The sequence below is a fragment of the Diabrotica undecimpunctata genome, chromosome 3 (assembly GCF_040954645.1).
Source record: "Diabrotica undecimpunctata isolate CICGRU chromosome 3, icDiaUnde3, whole genome shotgun sequence".
Lineage (NCBI taxonomy): Eukaryota > Metazoa > Arthropoda > Insecta > Coleoptera > Chrysomelidae > Diabrotica > Diabrotica undecimpunctata.
Genome location: NC_092805.1, coordinates 167,352,267 through 167,372,455, shown reverse-complemented (window position 1 = coordinate 167,372,455; position 20,189 = coordinate 167,352,267). Strand labels below are relative to the sequence as shown.

Below are 20,189 nucleotides of genomic sequence, written 5' to 3'. Positions count from 1 at the left end.
CATAAAAATGAAAGGGTTTTCTTTTGTAATTTACCCTTTAATATTTTTATTGAACAACTTTTATTTTGCACATACTAATTTTAAGCGCTTTGGGTCACGTATTTATATAAAACTTTTTTGTATTATAGAGGTTAATAGACAAAATTTAAAAGGGGTTATGTTACTAGAAAGTTTTTTACAGGATGAGATAATTTTTAATGGCAATTTTATACCATTATTATTTACATAGATTCTTGATTCTTTCGATAGAAATCGTAATTGATGGAGCAAGTGCTTCTTAGAGTGGTAGTTTTTTCACTAATGGGAAAATTTTACGGCACGAGCTCTCAGAATTTTACGCCACGGACTCTCAGGTTAAACCGGTAATTTTAGGAGAGAAAAAATAAAATAATTTTACTACAAGCGAGTGGAACTAAATTTAAAAATTTAAAAGCAACAACTATAGTTGGCAACAAAAAGAAATAACTAATTGGAATTAGAATTTCTTGAATAGTAACAGTGCTGCCATCTTACCAAGTATTGTTAAAGTCTCTTGCATTACATTATATTGTTAGAGAACGAACCTGTACAGATATTATTAATGTTTGTGACAGTGTAAACAAGGAATATGGACGCATATGCCATATTCGTAATTTTAAGGTTTATTTTGTATAGATTATGTAATATAACAGTTATTTATTATGATTACATGTTTCTAAAATCAATTTACTTATTTTGAGGAGTTTTATAATAAGATATGCTAGTGGGAAAAATACTTCCCACTGCCCAAAATATTCAGGTCTAAATTTTTAGCGAAAAATACATTTTTCACTGTAACTGTTTCTGTCATCTAATGAGCCAATTTCTTGCAGTTAGGTGGAATTTGAATAATCCTCAACATATGGAGGCTACTATAAACCACTTGTACAACCTACCTGACGATGAAATCATTTCCGATCAAGACTGTGATGATCACGCCGAATAAGAAATGGAATTTCCGAATTGCACTGCAAACTTTAAAAAACTTGATGATGTTGCGCATATAGTGGTGATATGGCAAATAAAATTGTACTGCCTAATGTTTCCTATGCGATGTAGGAGGATTCTTTCGTATACTTTAAAGAGATGGCATAAGCAGAAGACTGGTGGGTTATTTTTGGGCGAGTATGGATTTTTCTCGGCTTTAAAAGCGTTTCACACATATATTATCCACCCCTGATGCCTTGCCGTTTTCCATTGAGTGGATGGCTTCTGTAAGTGTTAAAAGTATCTCGAGGCAATTTCTTTTGGATTGGGGGCTTCTATTTATTTTTGAATTTTATTAGTCTTAAGCTGGACTTTCCGTTTAATAGAAGCTGGTAGGTTACTTGGTCTGGTGCTGTTTTATAGGGTTGCCTGGTTTCAGTGGAGGTACAGCTGAGCTTTTTAGTAAGGTTCCATACCATATTACTACTGTGTGTCGTATCTATTCGGTCCAAACTGTCAATGCACTTTGTTTGCCTTACTTCGCTAAATATTTCCATCAGTGCTGTTCCACATTTCTAATTATTTCTTTGTTGAATGGATTTTGACTGTATAGTCTTTTTTATTTGATCAGAATGGTTTTTGACTCATCGGAAAGACCCGGTATGTGTAGTCTTGATATTCTCTTAATTTTCTCTACAAGGATGTAGTATTCTGGGGTAGGGTTCAGATTATTGATGGACATGTCTATGTCTTTTACGAAGTTTATCCACTTGACATTTTTAAAATTGAATTTTTGTTTTGATTGCTGCGTAAACCTGTATTCCTATAGATTTATATTGGGTCTTTGGGATTGGTTCATAGAACCTTTTGATGCAGGAATCCTTGATGTTGGAGCTTATTAACAATTGTCTGGGGTATAACTGCACATCCAGATTTGTTGTTTTCTTTTGTCCTATTTTGTATGTAGTCGTGACATGTCCATTTCTTTCAATTCATGCATTTTTGATTTGTTGATTCCATTGTGGTTAGTAATCCTTCCTGCCTGTTATTGTGTCTTTCTTGCGTAGCGCTGCTTTTTCAATACATGTTTTCAAATTTCCCTATTTATCATTTATATCTGCGTTCGTAGATTGTTGTTCGCGTGAATATATCGACGGGCTTACGCGTGTTTGTGTAGATCTCTAACATTTTCTTTTTGTAGCAAATGCCCTAAATACTTCTTCCCTCAATGATAATAAATTGTTTGTCTTATTCCAACGTCTCATTATTCGAATTGTTTCAATTGCTAAATAGTGGTCACAATATGTATCACTTCATATTTATAAATATTGCAAGTAAATGTACATATCAAGTTATGGTAAACGAACAAAAATACGAACGACAAAAGGAAAAAGATAATTTTTTTTATAAAAGGTGAAAAAAGACGTTAGTCAATCTCCGAATCTAATTAAATTTTTTCTTCTATAAGGGGAAGGTGTTTTGAGATTAATTACTCATAATTATTATCCAACGTCTTATAATATATAGTCTTAAATAATATAATATTAATTATTAATAACTCAGGTAAACCGAAAGGGTATTGGCATTGACCTCAACAAGTAAATAAACAAACGACTAGCAAAGTTAAAAAAATATACGTGGCTACAGACCTCATAGTATTGTGAAAGACACAGTTGTTTTTATAAATAGTTAATTATTATTGTTAACGTTGTAATCTTGATCTATAGTTGAGTTCGTTTTATCCCTTTAACAAGTTAATATAGTACTTTGTGAAACAATTGCCTTTTATTACCAAATGAAATGCTAAACAAACGATCTAAGGACCACAATATCATGGCAATACTTATAACAACGCAGTACTTATAACAACACAACCGGTATACTCGAGTATCTTCTACTTGGTGGAGTATCTTCTCTAATTTTTATTGGAGTTCTAATAACTGAATGACAAAGGAATTTAAAAAGTTTATAAGAAAGCAACTATTTTCCTATTTAAAAAACTTTGTACTCGTACTATTATATTTTCCCAGATTCCTCGTCTCGTACTCATCGAAAAATATCTCACCCTGTAAATAAATGTATATAATCTAGTTAAAATTTTAAACTAGCTTTGAAATAAAATTAACAAAATAAAAGTTGGGTCTGGGTGTGATACAAATATTATGGTTACGTTTAATGTTGAAGTTGTCGATAAATCTAACTAATATTTTTTGCTTTCAGATAAAAAATGTTCAGAAAACTTTGACAAAGATTTTTGCCAAAACGGGGGAACATGCTTCCATGAAGCATCGATGAACTACTATGGGTGTTTGTAAGTATTCTTCTTTTTATTATTAACTTAAGGTATAAACTCTAAAAGTTAATCAATTTTTTTGACAATTATAAACAATAGTCTGATCAAAATATACCAAAATATGATATAATATAAACCTTAATAAGTCTTTAGAGACATCACGATTATTATGGGCGATTTGAACTCAAAAGTAGAAAAAATAATAGAAAATATTGTTGGGCAATATGGACTTGGATTAAGAAATGAGAGGAGAATTGAGGGTGAAGTTCCGTCAAGAGAATAGACTGGTAGTCGCAACACTAACTTTAAATTACCCAATCGTAAAGCCTAAACCTAGAGATCGTTTGCAGATAGTGATAGCAAATAATAAAAAGGTTTCGAAACGCCATCAAATCGACAAAACATACCATGAGGCTAATGCAGCAATCCAGTTGTAAAATTTGATCTCCAATTCAAAAAGATAACTCAAAGTTGTAATAACAATCAAATACAACGTTCATTCTTGAAGTACTCGGTTGTAAGAGCTCAGTTGTCCAAAAAACTTAACGCGGAAATAAAGAGAAATATTATCGATCCAAAGGAAGACTCAAACCAAAAATGGAAAAGCTTTAAAATGATAATATTGAATCCAATGCGAAGATTCTCAAGAGAAAACAAAACACTAATAAAGCGAAATCACAACATCATGGATGTCTGATAAGATACTGAAATTGATGGAAGAGAGAACATTATATAAGAACATACATTGAACACTACAACGGCATCTATGTATAATATAATTAAAAGGAAAATAAAAGAAGCAAAAGTATGAGGAAATAGAAGTATTACCGGAAAGACGTGACAACTTTCGAATGCAGTGACTATCGTACCATCAGCCACTCTAAAAGATATTCTTGAAAACTATACATCGAAGAATTTTCAGAAAACTTAAGCAATATATTGATAATACTCAACTTAATACATACTTACCTTAATACATACATACTCTTCTTCTTCTTCCTCTTTATAAACAATTCTGCTCGTTTATTGGTGGAATAATACCTCTATAGTAGGTCGTCACTCCATCTTTTGCGTGGTCGTCCGATACTTCTTCTGCCGATTGGTGACTTATCTCTTGCTATTTTGACGACACGGGTCTCCTCGATTCTGCTTATGTGCTTATTCCATTTTTTTTTCTATCTTATGTCCATTCATTTATGCACTGTACGTTACATTTTCTTCTAATGTCTTCACTTCTCTTTCGATCTCTCAGCCTATTTCCTGTAATTCTTCTCAGTACTCTCATCTCTGCCGTTTCCAGTAGCCTTTGCCTTGTGGCTGTGTTGGGTCTTGTTTCTGAGGCATATGTCATTATTGGTCTTGCACAGGCTTTATAAATTCTTGACTTCATCTCAGTGTTAATGTGTCTGTTTCGCCATATAGTGTTATTAAGGCATCCTGCCTTTTGTACTTGATCTCTCACTTCTTTGTCCATTCTCCATAGCTAGACAGTGTAATTCCCAGTTACAAAGTACAGCTGTTTCGGAATAGTGCCTTTATCAAGTAATCTATTTTTGATATACATTTACACTTTATAGTCTTCAACTGAATAAGTTGAGGAGGGGAGAACTGTTTGTCTTAAGTTGGCCATTCAGAATTATGTCTGTATTTTTTAATTTGTTAATTTCCATAGATTCTAACAAAGATAGCTTAATGCCTTTATTCCGAATGTGAATAATTCTTAATAAATCTTTCTTCAATTGTTGAAAGTCCTCTTCTGTTTTGCTATACGCTTGATAAAAGTTCTACCAGTTTGGCCGATGTAAGTTTTTGTGCAGTAGCCACAATCAGATCCTGAAGAAGGCACCAATCATACTCCGCTAGGAGTTAGAATGTTAAGATAAGAATATGAGTGCATATATGTTTCATACCTAAAAGTTATGGTACACTTTTCCTCCGGAATTGTTTAATTTTTCGCAAAAAATCTTCTTAACGGTTAAATATCTTCATCCAACCATTTTTTACTTAGATAAAGAATTTTATTTGCTCTGTAGAAATCACAATTTCGTTATTTCACACATCTTATAATCTACAATATAATTTGAATTGTATTAACATTTATTTTTAGTAATTAATTTTTTTTATATTCCAGTTGTCCAGACAATTACAGCGGAGAAAAATGCGAAGTGAAAAAGCCCAGCAACACTAGTATGTATCCCCAACCAGATTTATACGCTTGTAATTTAGGCCTATCGACAAAATACAATTGTTAGACAAAATTTAAAAAAAAATGAATCGAGTGATGGACTTTTTTCGAAAAGACGAATGGGAAAATTGTATAAATTTGTTACCGATGTACATATACAATTGTGTATATTTGTAAACTATCCTAATTGTATAAGACTGTTTTAAAAAATGAAGAAGAAGAGTTGAGACAGATATGGTTCAAAGCCAGTACAGTCATTTATATAAGGCGAGCTTTTACCAGCTTCTAATGCTATGTGTACTAGTACCCCTGTAGGTAGAAGTGATACCCTTTTGATCTATACCCGTAACACACACGTAATATTGTACAAATAAAAAATCCAAACTTGTATTTTAAAGAATGGTTAGTACTTTTTTTAGTAGCGTTTTGGAATGATAACTGACTTATCTTACCTTTCGAAAAAGGTAATAACACTCGTTACACTGACTCGATTTTAAGTTGCGTTATAAACAAATTTATTTAAAACTTGTTCTTGGTCTTTAACGAATATATCACCGAAAAACTTAGGCCTTCTTTATTAATCTGCAAATGTGTCTTATCGTGTTTTACTCGACAAAAACAGTATGGTCGACTGTTTTTGTCTTTTGTGAGTGTTTAAGATTTCTATTGAGTCAACCCTGTTTCATAGCAGTACAAACATGCGCCGAATGTGACAGGAGCTTTAAACTGTGGCAGCAGAGGGAGTCTGAACTACAGGAGTACCAAGAAAAGACATTACAATACTATATGTTTTGCATTGCCTTTTTGGTACATAGTAACTGGATTCACACTCCCTCTGCTGACACAGTTTAATGCTCGTGTCAAATTGGCGCGTATGTGCACAGCTATGGAACAGGGTTGGCACGAAAGGAATCTCAAACATTTGGTGTTTATTTTAACAATATTTGCATCAAAAAGATAATTCTTTACGTCTCCATCTACCATGATTGTGATCTCTCCCTTACAATATCCAATGGTTATACCAGCATTAATATTTTCGTCCATATTACATTCCCTATTGCGTACAATTATCTTTGGTTTGGTACGTACTTCCTTAGTCCTATCTTACCGCATGGACATTGTACACAATACTCAGATAATTAATGCTAGCAAAATAAATGAGTATACTATATATATAGATCTGTTATATAGACATGTATCAACTAGAATAACATTGTACGAAGTAGCGAAATCAATTAAGACGACGACGATTTTAACAAGGAAGCCGTTCAAAAACATGCAATCAGCATGTCGTCAAGAAAATATGTTAGGGGGTTCCTCCTAAGACAATCTTCCGTTATATTTGAAAAATCTGCACATCTAGAGGTGAACACTGATTCAACCGAAAATTAAAGTAACAAATGTGAGACACGCTACAGAGCAATATATTCTTGATAAGCCACTTATTGCAAATTTTCAGTTTACATTCGACAAAAAAAACATTGAAGTGATTATGTATACCTGGAACCAGATGGATAGCAGTGGCGCTAGATAAGTATCAGTAGAGAAAACAAGGGAAATACTATGTTCAAAATAGATTAGCATAGTTTTTAAAAAACGTTATATAGAAGAGAATTAAAAAGCGTGGGTGAAAAGAAGGACATATATGGCCTTTATCATTTTTCAATTTCTCTCCATGTTGTACAAGCTGATGGAAGTTTTTGCTTATTAATGTATTTGTTATTTTTCATATCAGTAATATCTGTTGTGTGGTTATCTTGCCTTTTATTTTGCTCATGAAATTGTAGTGATCATCAACTTTCTTCCTCTACGAATAACTGTTGAAGTATTTTCCGAAAAACACAAAAAATTTAGTTAAACCAATTTATTTTTATTATTTTTTCAGTTCATTTGTACATAATTATTGTTGTTATTAAAACCTAAATTGTGGAATATATAAATAAAAATACCTAGTATAAAATAAGGTAAAGTAAAATTTTTATAATTACAAGGTATTTTCAAAAAATACCTCTAGCTAGAACAGCTTTAAAATTCTACGGGGATCAGTCAAAAGTTCCGCGGTCTTAGAAGCTGGTAAAAACAACTTATCAAATATCAGGGACCGATATTTTACAATTTTGTATAAAGTCTTGTAGATATATTATTTATTTATTACATCTTTTACTCACAACAAAGATAATGATCACAGAATCTTATAACAAAACCTAAGATAGCTGTAAAATTAATAATAAACAAATAAAAATATAAAAAACAATAATAAAAACGTTGTGTTATTTCGGTATAAACCTTGAAGTTTGGGAAAGTGAGATTTAGGTAACAATATTAGGGAAATACACAATAAAAAAATAGGAAAATACAAAATATATAGCAGGATTTAATAATTTTAAAATTCTTTTGAAATATTTACCGTATTCAATAAGAACCAACGCAAAATTTAAGATACGAGGATATCAATTAAATTGTCAAGAAAAGATAGGAAGTTGTCTTCGAGACAAACTTGATGACAAAAATATATCTGAAAATATATAACGTCTATTATTTTTAATAATGTATAAATAACTGAAATCTAAACGTCCAATAACAAATGAAAATTAGAAACATTTTTCCTCAAACGTATTTCACTTTGTCTAAATTATTTCTTTTTCACAATCATTTACAATTACTTGCTTTAATTATAAACCGTGTGTAAATGGCTTATTAAAACGTCCGGTTTCAGGTGCGAAATCGTTTTTCCAACTCATGTGTCTCTTTCTGAGTTATCTGTTTTGAAGCAAAAACTTCTATAGGTAGTGTCTCACTAGATATTTATGTTCTATTCCTTTTAAGGTTTCATCAATATATTCAGTTTTCATTTTATCGTTTTTTGTCGCGCAATTGAAACAACAAGGCTTAATTATCTGCATCATCTGTTACCATCACTATAAACTTTAAACATTAAGAAATATTTTCGCGAAACCCTCTCTGCCTCTTTTTCTGTTCATGTTAATATAAGTGCAATTTTTTATGAGCTTTATTTTGAAGGTGTATTTACTATCATTCAAGTTTTTTTTTTGATAACCATCAACGGTCTCTCTCTTGTGGAGTTTAGTAATGTTGGTTTCTAAACTCGATGGACGAGAGTTTAATTACAGCTAAGTTTACTTACTTAAATTCATCATCATCATTCTGAGTTTGCAAGCATTTAAGCCTCCTCAAGAAACTTCCTTCAGTCTTTCCTACCCAAGCACGTTCTACTTTGATGTTGTCAATGAATCTTTTTTTCTGGGTCTTCCTCTTCTTTGTCAGATTCTATCAGGGAGTGTTTTTCTTACTAGATTATTTTTCTCCATCCGTATTACTTGTTCTACCCACCTTAAACGTCCTATTTTAATTCCAAAATGCCCTAAACCGTTTTCATTGCTTTTTATTATAGTATAAATCTTTAAGCCGTATGTTAGGACTGGGCATATTATTGTTTTGTACAGCTTAACAATAAAATAACACCTAATGGCCATACAAATTTTGTGGCTAATCCCTGCGGTATACCAATTCGTTAATTGCCTGGGTGGCGTCATCTTCTATAACGAGTGGATATACAATTGGCGCTTATTGTAATGTATTTTATTTTCTTCTCCTTCTTCTTCCTTTTTATAAGCAATTTTGCTTGTTCATTGGCGAATTAATACCTCTATTATATATATATATATATATATATATATATATATATATATATATATATATATATATATATATATATATATATATATATATATATATATATATATATATATATATATATATATATATATATATTTTGTGTCCATTCATTTATGCACTGTACATTACATTTTCTTCTAATGTCTTCACTTCTCTTTTGATCTCTCAGCGTATTTCCTGTAATTCTTCTCAGTACTCTCGTCTCTGCCTTTTCCAGTAGCTTTTGCGTTGTGACTGTGTTGGGTCTTATTTATGAGGCATATGTCATTATTGGTCTTACACTTGCTTTATAAATTCTTGACGTTAATCTCAGTGTTAATGTGTCTGTTTCGCCATATAGTGTTAGTAAGGCATCCTGTCAGTCTATTTGCTTTTTGTACTTGATCTCTCACTTCTTTTATTTGGCGTCTCATACGTCAAAATTACACCAATAGTAACAAGGATACAATACAGTGCCGTTTTGGCAATGTCTTTCCATCTGTTTTTTTGTGTTAACGTATTGGATATCCCCTCCTCTTTCATTTAACGTGTTACACGTAGTAATCTGACTAATAACAACAGAGAACGTTGAGCCATTTAGACATTACAAGCTTAGTGTCCTTTTGGCAATGCCGCCATCTTTGTTTTTTATGTTAACGTATTCGCTACCGCTTTCCAGTCCATCGATACCTTGCACGTTGTTGTACGTTGAGCCGTTTAGTCGTTACAAGCTTAGTATCCTTTTGGCAATGCCGCCTTCTTTGTTTTTTGTGTTAACGTATTCGTTACCCCCTCTTCTTTCCGATGATACCTCTTACGTCACGATCGGACGAGCCGTTTTACCTCCACCACAAAATGAGCGAAAAACGAGCAGAATGGACCTTAGCGATTTCTTATGGGATTTAACATGGGAAAATACGCCGAATCCGTATAGCCCCTTTACTGATTAAACAGTATACATAAGAGAGGATCACTATGGCGTGGACCATGTTAGGTGTAAACGACAATTCTCTCAGTATCTGTACACTGCACTCAACTTTTTGAAGGTTTATTCTTGTTAACATTACCAACTGATTTGGTAACCCAGGTCTCTCATTATCCTGTTTCTCGAGACGTAGGTTGCCTTGTAGTGATTGAGTACAAATATATGGTGAGTATATATGCTATACTCGAATGGTTTTTCTAAAATTTGTCTGAGGGTAAAAATCTGATGAATTGTCACCTTGGTATTTTTCTGCGTATGGTACCATAAGGTGGCGAAGTAAATTGGAAAATATATACGCTGAATTGAAAAGCATAATTCCTCTCTAGTTAAAGCATTCGAAAATATCACCTTCATTATTTATTGTGTAGATTATTTCAATATTCCAATCACTAGGGAAAGATCTGAGTCTATGTTGGCGTCTCTATAATTTCTGCAGTTCATTACGTCCGTTTAGAGTCTTGAATCTATTAATATGTGTATTCTGATTTGTTTCTTCTACAAGATCTTTTAATCTGTTAATATCGATTCGCCGCTGTAATAGTTCTTGGCAAATAAACAGACAAATATCCTACAACCCTTCGGCGATTTTCCTTGGGTGCACTTTTCAACTGGTTTTCACACTAATGCAACACTCGTTGGTGTATCCAATGACCGATTGGCGTCATCTTTGTCTTCCCTTTATCTTTAGAATCCATCCATCTCTTTGCTGATTTTTCTTACTTGTTTTCCAACCCTACATCTCGATGGCCATTTGCCTTGATTATACTCTTTAAATGGTTTTCACTCCAGCTCTATTCTCGGTGGTCTCTCTGTCTGATTGACATCGACTTCGTCTTTCTTATCATGAAGAACTGCTAGCTTCTTAATACGCATGCCAGCTTTATTATTGATCTTTTCTGTAGTCTTACTCTCTCATATATCTGTTAAACATCTTGACCCAACCGATTCTTTCTCAATAAGATTCTCAAATCTTTTTCCACTGGAGTTGTCACTTCTTAGGAATGTGATATTTGTTCTACAGTTTTGTTATTAACCACAAGGTCTCAAGTTCTTCACTCCCAAGCAGTATCTATTTATTTGATGGAATTTATGAATTTGTCTATATTATTTCTGTTTTTATTTATATCCATGGATATATATTTAAAATAAATTTACACGAAAGCTTTTTGTTGTTTGTCAGAGACGATATATAAGATATTAGAAAAGAGAGAAAGCTCTGCAATTAATTAAAAGTAAAGATAATAAAAAATATTAGTTGAGAAAGTTGCGGAACTTCCATCGTAAGTACACACATAAATTTTGTGACAATTAAAAAAACAACAACAGTTTACGATGATTTATATATAAATTTATTTATTAAACCTGTTGTTTTGCTTATCTGCTTTTAACACTAAACTTCTCTGAACCAAATAAGTATTGCTTGATATTGTTACCTAAAGCCTGAAAAGTGACATGGAAAATCTGGAAAATTTGCTGTAAATACGTTATATAGGTATGTAATTTGAGTTTTTTCTCCTTAATATTAACAAATCTAGTTTTTCTGATTACCTAACTCACTAATTTTTCTACTAGATGCCTACTTTTAGATTTGTTGTGAGTTCCAGATGTATTTTTGTTTCCTAACACATTGTTTTGCATGCTTAGAACCGCAGTAATGGACTAAAAAAGTTTATCTCCTGTATTACTATATAAACTGGAGGGAAAACAGTCAAAAATTTGTTTTCTTTTCGGATTTGGACCTATTTATTTTAAGATTGTAGTTGCTTTTAATTTTTATCACAATATCCTGTCAGGTATAGCTATAACATATTTTAAATAATATTTAAGTGTACAAATTAGAATATTAATGCTTATATTAGACGTTTTCACTTCCAGTTCGAAAGTCGCTTTAAAAAAAACAGGCAAAATTGTGTTGACACGTTGGAAACATTTATTTGATGGACATTTGTGTTAACTAAGAGACAAATCGGACCCGGAAAATTACAGAGAAAATAATTTATTAAATACAACACTAAAATTAACAACCAAAGTGATAATAAATAAACTGAATGAAATTATAGGTCGGGAAGATCATGCACCGACGCTATATTTATAATGAGGCAAGTGCAAGAGAAATTATTAGAATATAACACACCGGTATATCTATGATTCGTGGACCTTAAGAAGGCATTTGACCATGTCAAATTAAGGGAAGTTATCCACTTATTGTACACAAGAGAGATAACTCTAGGAATAATCAAAACGATCGAATATATCTATCAAAATAACACAATAAAAGTAAAAGTGGAAGAAGAACTATCCGCCCTATTGAAGCTGGCAATGGGATAAGACAGGGAGATTCCCTGAGTCCTCTATGTTCAACTTGATTATGGATAAAATAATAAAAAAAGTGAGAACTAAAAAAGAATACCAAATGGGAGAAAAATAACTTAAAATAGTGTGCCATGTACACGATGCAATACTACTCTCTCAAAGTGAAGACGATTTACAACGTATGCTGCACCAATGTAATATAACTGCCAGAAAATTGAACATGTTAGTCTCCCCAAAAAAGACAAAAGGTATGGTTACAACAGCAAATTCACTAAGATGTAAATTGGAGCTGAAAGGTCAGATAATAGAACAACTGATGGAGTTTAAATATCTAGGCATCACATTATCTAACTACGGAAAGCTCGAAACTGAAAAGTTGCCTATGGACCTTGTCTGACAGTGACAATGTTATGTAAGCTAATAATAGTCTTGTTATTACTATTTAAATGGGAATAAGCCACAATTAAAGGTTAAAGTACGTTTATTGACGTTTAAACAAAAAAAAATTGTTTAATTTACTAATGTTTGTATTTTGAGAACGATTTCCGAAGTGGAAATTGAAACGTCAATAAACATACTTTAACCTTTAATTGTGGCTTATTTCAATTTAAATAGTAATTACTTCAACATGCCACAAGAAAATAGCTTCAGAACAATAATAGTCTTGTTTTAACAATAATTTGTATTAAACATCGTTTTAGACTAAAAGTGAGTTAAACTTTTCATAAAAAAGTGCCGATTAAAGCAAAGTGCTTGTGAGAAACAAGCTTTTTATTGTGATGCATGTTTGGAAGTTCATTTGCATAAATATCAAATAAAAAAAAATGAACCGCCAAAGAAATGTGTCAATGGAAAAGGCAGTGCGAGCATCGACTCTCCTAGATGAAGGATATTCGATTCGATACGTTGCAGGTTTGTTAGGAAGACATCATTCCAGCATCAGTCGCAAGGTGAGGCGATATAATGAAACAGGGTCGTACCATCGAAAACCAGAGCAAGGGCGAAAACGTTGCACTAATCAAATTGATGATCGTTTTTTGAGAGAACGTGCTCTCAGAGATAGGAGAGTCACCAGCAACTTGCTAAAAAATGAACTAGCAGATGTTCGAAATATGTCGCGATATCGTCTCAAACAGTTAGAAGACGTTTACATGAAGCAGAATTGAGCAACAGGAAATCGGCCAAAAAACCCTTGCTTACCAGAAAAACACAGGGTTCAGAGATTGAATTTTGCAAGATTGCATCAAAATTGGACCATCGAAAGGTTTGCCAGCTGCAATATCTCTCCTAAAGTACCTTTTGGTGGTGGCTCTAAAATGTTTTTGGGGAAATTTGTTTTGAAGCTCGTACGGAGTTGGTCCCCATACGTATGAGGTCTACGAGTGCCCATTATTACTTAGACAACATTATTGTCGAACATGTAATGCCTTTTGCTCAGTTTCTTGGACCTTCTTTTTATTCATGCAAGACAACGCTCGTCCTCATGTGGCTCGACAGGTTATTGGCTACCTATATGATGCTGATATTCCATTATGAGTGTGGCCACCTAAAAGTCCGGACATGAATCCTATAGAGCATCTATGGGACTATCTCAAAAAAAAAGATTCGAAGTTGTAGACCCCCTATTGCCAATCGCAACCATCTCATTGAGACCGTTATTGAAGAATGGGAGAATATTCGGCAAGCTTTTGTAGAACATTTGATATCAAGCATGCCTCAACGCATAAATGCAGGCATAAGAAGTACAGGAGGGCCTACACGGTATTAGTGTTGACCCAGATGCATTTTATTGTGTTATTTTACTGATTTTTTTCTTTTTGCAATTTGAAGTTATGCTAGCTTATTTACGCATTTCCGGCAAAAATAATTTTTTAAAGAAACAATGAGGGAAATAATTAAGGTCATGATAAAGTCATGTTGGACTTATTTGTATGTGTTTATTATTATTTCAATGCAACTTAGTTTTATTTTGTGTTCATATTGTAAATAATTAGATTAATTAAAGTGGTGCGTTAATTTTGTCCAGGAGTTTATTTATTTTTAAAAACTCTGGATCTATCTTTCGAAGTGTGCTCTGGTTCGCGAGAGTTTATTGAGGCCTTACACTTTAATAATATTAGAAGTATTTTAATCTTCCAGAAGTAATAAATTTCGACAATTTACTTTATAAAGCACTAAGTATTATCTAAAACGCCTGAGGACCTATTTGGAGTTCATTATATAGTGGTAGTTCGAAGACAAACTCGACATGGACATTTTTGTTTCTGTTTTTAAGTTTGTCTTCGAGTCACCACTATTTAATAAGCTCCAAATAGGAACGCATTATACTTTATCTGGCGCACGAATATATTTTTCGAATAATTTCACTTAACGAGAACTTAAAACTTTTGGCCTACACAAGATGTAAATGCTAAAATGATATTTTTTTTATTTTTCACCACCTGCAGTAACAACATGGTCTTGTAGAAAATAGTTCGGTCCAAATCTGAAAAAGTGTTTGAAATATTGGAGATATTACTTTTAAGTAGTAGCAGTATATTAACTAGTTTAATAGCCATTAAACTGAAAAACTTAAATAAATAATAATCGTTTTATCATTAGAAAAAGTAGAAGTAGTTTTAAATGTCTTTGAAAAATTAGACCCATTGCTTCTCTTTTTTGTATTTTATGAATAACTTGAATTTTTTCTATTTTATGAACTTATTTTTATTTTAACACAAAGCCAGAAATGAAATCTTTTCAATACGACCTTTTAATTGGAGTATCCTTCTACAATTAAGTGAATTAAAATTACTCGACGAATAGAAGAAACAGAGTTAGTCTAAGTAGATACGTTTTATATAGTATCAATCTTTTTTAATACTTCCGCATGAGTTCTAGAGCTACAACAAGAAATATGAGTGATTTTTTGAGCCACATGGTAAACAGAAAACGTGTTACCAAAGCTATTCAGCAAAGACATTTAAAAAAGAAGAAATATTTAGTCTTTTGGTCCTTATCCATGTGTTCTACACATCTTTTCAGGAATTAGTAGTTTCATTCATTTTATTAATTTAAAAAGATGTTTATTAGTAGAGTTGAACTAGTCCTGCAGACTTGTTAACTACAGAATATATTGATGTTTTTATATACTTTTAATATTTTCCTGTATAGTTCTCAGGAGCTGTTCACAAATGGCTTACGTCGGTTATATATTTATGCTCTTCACCAACACCAGATGAACGTTTTATTTGGTACAAGGCTCTTCGATATCAAGACGATATCGAAATCTCCCATTGAAACAGTAAGTTATGCGAAAGCTAGGTTACTGTGTTGAAGGTTCACTTGTAGGACCCTGAGACTTATTTGGAGCGGAAACGACATATTACCGTTCGAAGTTCGGTATATTACCTAAAGAATGGCTTCTATCAACATTCGTGACTATACCGAAAAAGAAAAACGCCAGACAATGTTGCAATCACCGTACCATCAGTCTAGTGCGCCATATACTCAAAGTATTCCTAAAGATTATTCATCGTAGAAAATAGAAAAAGTTAGAACAAGACATTAGACAAACTCAGTTCAGATTTAGAAATGCTCAAGGAACCAGAGAAGCTTTATATGCAGTAAACGTGCTAATACAGAGATGTTTAGATCTAAACCAGGACATCTATGTCTGCTTCCTAGATTATAACAAGGCATTCGATACAGTGAAATATAATCCGTTAATAAAACAGAACAAAGAACATCGACACAAGGGATATAAGAATAATAAATAATCTGTATTATTAACAGGAAGCTGTCATAAGAATAAATAATTTAAAAACTAATAAAATAAAAATCAAAAGAAGTGTTAGACAGGGCTGTGTCTTGTCGCCATCACTGTTTAATGTATAGAGGATATATTCAAAAAAGCATTAGAGGATGAAGTAGCAGGCATAAAAATAAATGGTCTTCCCTACGTGAAATTAGATATGATAATGATAGAATGCTAATAGCAGAAAATATTACAGATCTACAAAGACTTTTAGATAAGGTTGTTGCAGCGAGTGAAGAATTTGGTCTGTCACTAAACATAAAGACAACAAAATTCATGGTTATATCAAAGAAATTAGAGTTAGAATAGAAAAGGCTTAGAAGTACATTCAATAATATGAAACAAATAGTATGTAGAGACCTCAGCCTAAATCTTAGAAAACGAGTACTAAAGTGTTATGTATTTTTTGTTCTTTTGTATGGTGTGGAGACATGGACTTTAAATAAACAATGTCTCAATAAATTGAAAGCATTGGAAATGTGGACATATCGAAAAATGTTGAGAATCTCCTGGATAGACAGAATAACCGATGAAGAAGTACTAAGAAGAATACAGAACAACATGGAGATACTGGATTCCATCAAAATAAGAAAACTACAATATCTGGGTCATATAACACGTGGTGACAGATATAAATTCCTAAAACTAATAATGCAGGGAAATATTCAAGGAAAGCGCAGCATAGGTAGAAGAAGAATGCCCTTGCCTGAGAAACCTCCGAGAATGGTTTGGATGCAGCTCAACTGAACTCTTTCGGGCTGTAGTGTCGAAAGTTAGAATAGCAGTGATGATGGCCAACCTTCGTCGCGGAGATATTGAATTACCAGAAAGTAATCATTGTAATCATTAGCCATTATTTTTCGAAATCCTCAACGTTATGTGCGAGATTAATACAGTAGAGTATCAAAAAGATCACAATAAAACTGAAACGAAAATTTTATAAAACTGCTATAAGACCAGCTATGATGTATGGCATTGATTATTGGGTAGTTAAAAGAAAGAAGAATAAATAGTGCACATTCCGGAAATGGAAGAAGGATACCGCATGAAGATGAAGTCAAATATAATGATGATTGAGGATTTCTTGGTTGGAATTAATAACGATTATGGACACATATTATATATTATATATTATTAATAACGAGATATGGACACAGAAATCCCTCTCCAATGATTAAATATTGGAATACTTTGCACCATACACAAAAAAGAGATATCTTTAAATGCTCTAACCAAAGAGGAATTATGCTTCTAAATGCAGCTTTTAAATTATTATCCATAGTACTATGTCACCGTATGGTACCATATGCAAAACAGATAGTAGGAAAATACCAGGCTGGTTTCAGATGTGGTAAATTGACCAATTTATCAGATTGCAACCCTAAAACAAATTTTAGAAAAAATACTGGAATATGACATTGATACTCATCACATATTTCTAGACTACAAAGCAGCCTACGACTCTGTGAATAGAAGAGAAATGTTCAAAGCAATAAAAGAGCTGGAAATACCAAATCTTCTTTTTCTTCTTGATGTGCCTATCCGTTACGAATGTTGGCGATCATAATGGCAATCTTTATCTTATCTGCAGCAACGCGGAAAAGCTGCACATATGTTGTATTGAACCAGATTCTGAGGTTCTTTATCCAAGATGTTCTTCTTCTTTCTGGACCTCGTTTTCCAAATATTTTTCCAGAGCATATCTGGATTCATTTCGCATATGTCCGAAGAATTGTAATTTTCGAGATTTAATGGAATCAGTACCTCTCGGTTCTTATTCATTCTTCTGAGGACCTCCTCATTTGTGACTCGGTCAGTCCACGGGATCTTAAGTATTCTCCGATATAGCCAAATCTTAAATGTTTTCAGTTTTCTGCACATATCTTCGTTCAAGGTCCACAGTTCAACACCATAAAAAAGGACAGAGACGTAGCATCGCAGCATTCTTACTTTTGTTAGAAGAGAGAGGTTGTGACTCTTGAAGAAGGTGGATCTAGCTTTTCCGATGCATGCCCCAATCTCCTGGTTGTTTGTCCATTCTTCATTTATTATGGTGCCCAGGTTGTTGTAGTGCGTGTCTCTTTCTACAGGGGATTGGTTGACGTAGAGTTGACCTTCTGTTATCCTTTTCTTGCTAATTATCATAAGCTTTATCATAATTGCAAATCAGTTGGTAAATTTAACAAGACGAAATCTTGAAAAAGTTGAATGTAGAGTACAAATTCAGGGGGAACTGGCTGAACCTTTTAAAACTAAATAACGGGCTACGTCAGGGAGACACTCTCTCGTGTATACTGTTCAATCTGGCTCTAGAAAAAGTAACACGTATGTTACAAATCACAACCTTCGGTTCATATACATAACAAATCAGTGCAAATCCTATGCTGGTGATATCAACATTGTTGGGAGAACGGAAAACGCTGTACGAGAAGCATATGTATCATTAAAAGAATCAGCTACAAAAATGGGTTTAATAATAAACACCAACAAAACGACGTATATGAAAAAAAGCACGAACCGCAAATCCTACGACCAATTTTTATAAAAAACGATGTCATCGAAGCAGTGAACGAATTTGTATGCCTGGGAGCGCTAATTAACACTGAGAATAATACTACCGCAGAGATAAACGGCAGAATTTGCACGGTTAACAGATGTTATTTTGGGCTCAATCTCTTTCTTAAATCCACAATTATATCGAGAAATAAAATAATAATACGCCCGGTCCTAACATATGGTTCAGAGACTTGGACTCTAACAAAAAGTAATGAAAACATGTTAGGATGTTTGGAAAGAAAAGTACGAAGGCGAATCTATGGAGCAATGAATGACAATGCGGACGTCGTATTAAGATAGGACGTCTGACGTGGATAGGGCATGTAATGCGGATGGAACAAGTTGGATAGGGCATGCAATGTAGGGTAGCTAGGAAAACGCTCCTTGATAGACCCATTGGTCAGAGAAGAGGGAAACCCAGCAAGGTTCCTTGATAAAATCGATGAAGACATGGGAAATATGGGAATACGTGCTTGGCGTAGGAAGGCGATGGATAGGGACGACTGGAGAGAAATTCTTGGGGAGGCTAAGTCCCACGCAAGGTTATAAAGTCAGAATGATGATGATGATGATGAAGTTTTAAATAAATTAAGAAATATTGTATTGGTTATTAAAACACAAACGCTGTTCTATCTGGGACTAATTAGGAGGTAAAAATATAAATTACTTTAACTTATAGTGCAGTTACGGCTTCGAAATTGAGAGTGGCACAGAGACGAATGGAACGGTCTATACTGGGAGTGACGTGACGTTGCGGGACCGAATAAGAAACGAAGATCTGCGAACAAGGACTAGTATTGTTGATGTTGTGTAACCTATAGCGAAGCTAAAATGAAATTGGGCAGGCCATGTAGCGAGAAGGCATGACTCACGATGGGCGAGCAGACAAACGTAGTAGAGGAAGACCACCTACACATTGGGCTGACGACATCAGACGTATCACCAAAAATTGGCAACAAAGAGCACAATATCGCAAAGAATGAAGGAGTTTAAGTGAGCCCTATGTCCAGCGGTGGACGTGATAAATGAAGGCTGGATGATAGTGCAGTAAAGGATGAGTTGAAGAAAATAAACAGAAAGAAGTGATTAGAAATCTTAGAAATTTTCAGCTCTGGTAAAAAAGGGTAATTCGAACCCTAACTGACGAATTGTTTGCATAGCAATATGCGAATTGTATTGTCCTGCAAAAACAAAATACCTCCGGAGAACTTTTCGCGTCTTTTGTTTATAAGTTGGCATATTATTCGTTGGCAATCCTAAAACCAAGAACTTATTTTTGAACACAAAATTTCTTGGGCTTTGGGAAACCAGAGCATATCTGTCGATGGCTGAATACTTTGTGGTATCCATTTGGTAATCCAAAAAATAAATAAAAAACTGGCTGTGTTAAAATAAAATATTATTTAACCACAACATTCAAGCATGATTTTTGAAATATTGT

At 33.3% G+C, this 20,189-nt stretch overlaps 1 protein-coding gene across 2 annotated transcripts in view; it reads left to right on the top strand.

The window, feature by feature from the left end:
* vn (membrane-bound neuregulin protein vein) overlaps nt 1-7,693 on the top strand; it is a 304,648-nt gene extending 296,955 nt beyond the window's left edge. Inside the window, exons 4-5 of one of the 2 annotated variants that reach the window (XM_072527512.1) lie at nt 3,166-3,256; nt 5,370-7,693. In XM_072527512.1, coding sequence (XP_072383613.1) covers nt 3,166-3,256; nt 5,370-5,490 — 212 coding nt within the window. In that variant the 3' untranslated portion in view covers nt 5,491-7,693. The remainder of the gene's footprint in view (nt 1-3,165; nt 3,257-5,369) is intronic. The other variant, XM_072527511.1, reaches the window with a different exon arrangement.
* The last annotated feature ends 12,496 nt before the right edge of the window (nt 7,694-20,189 follow it).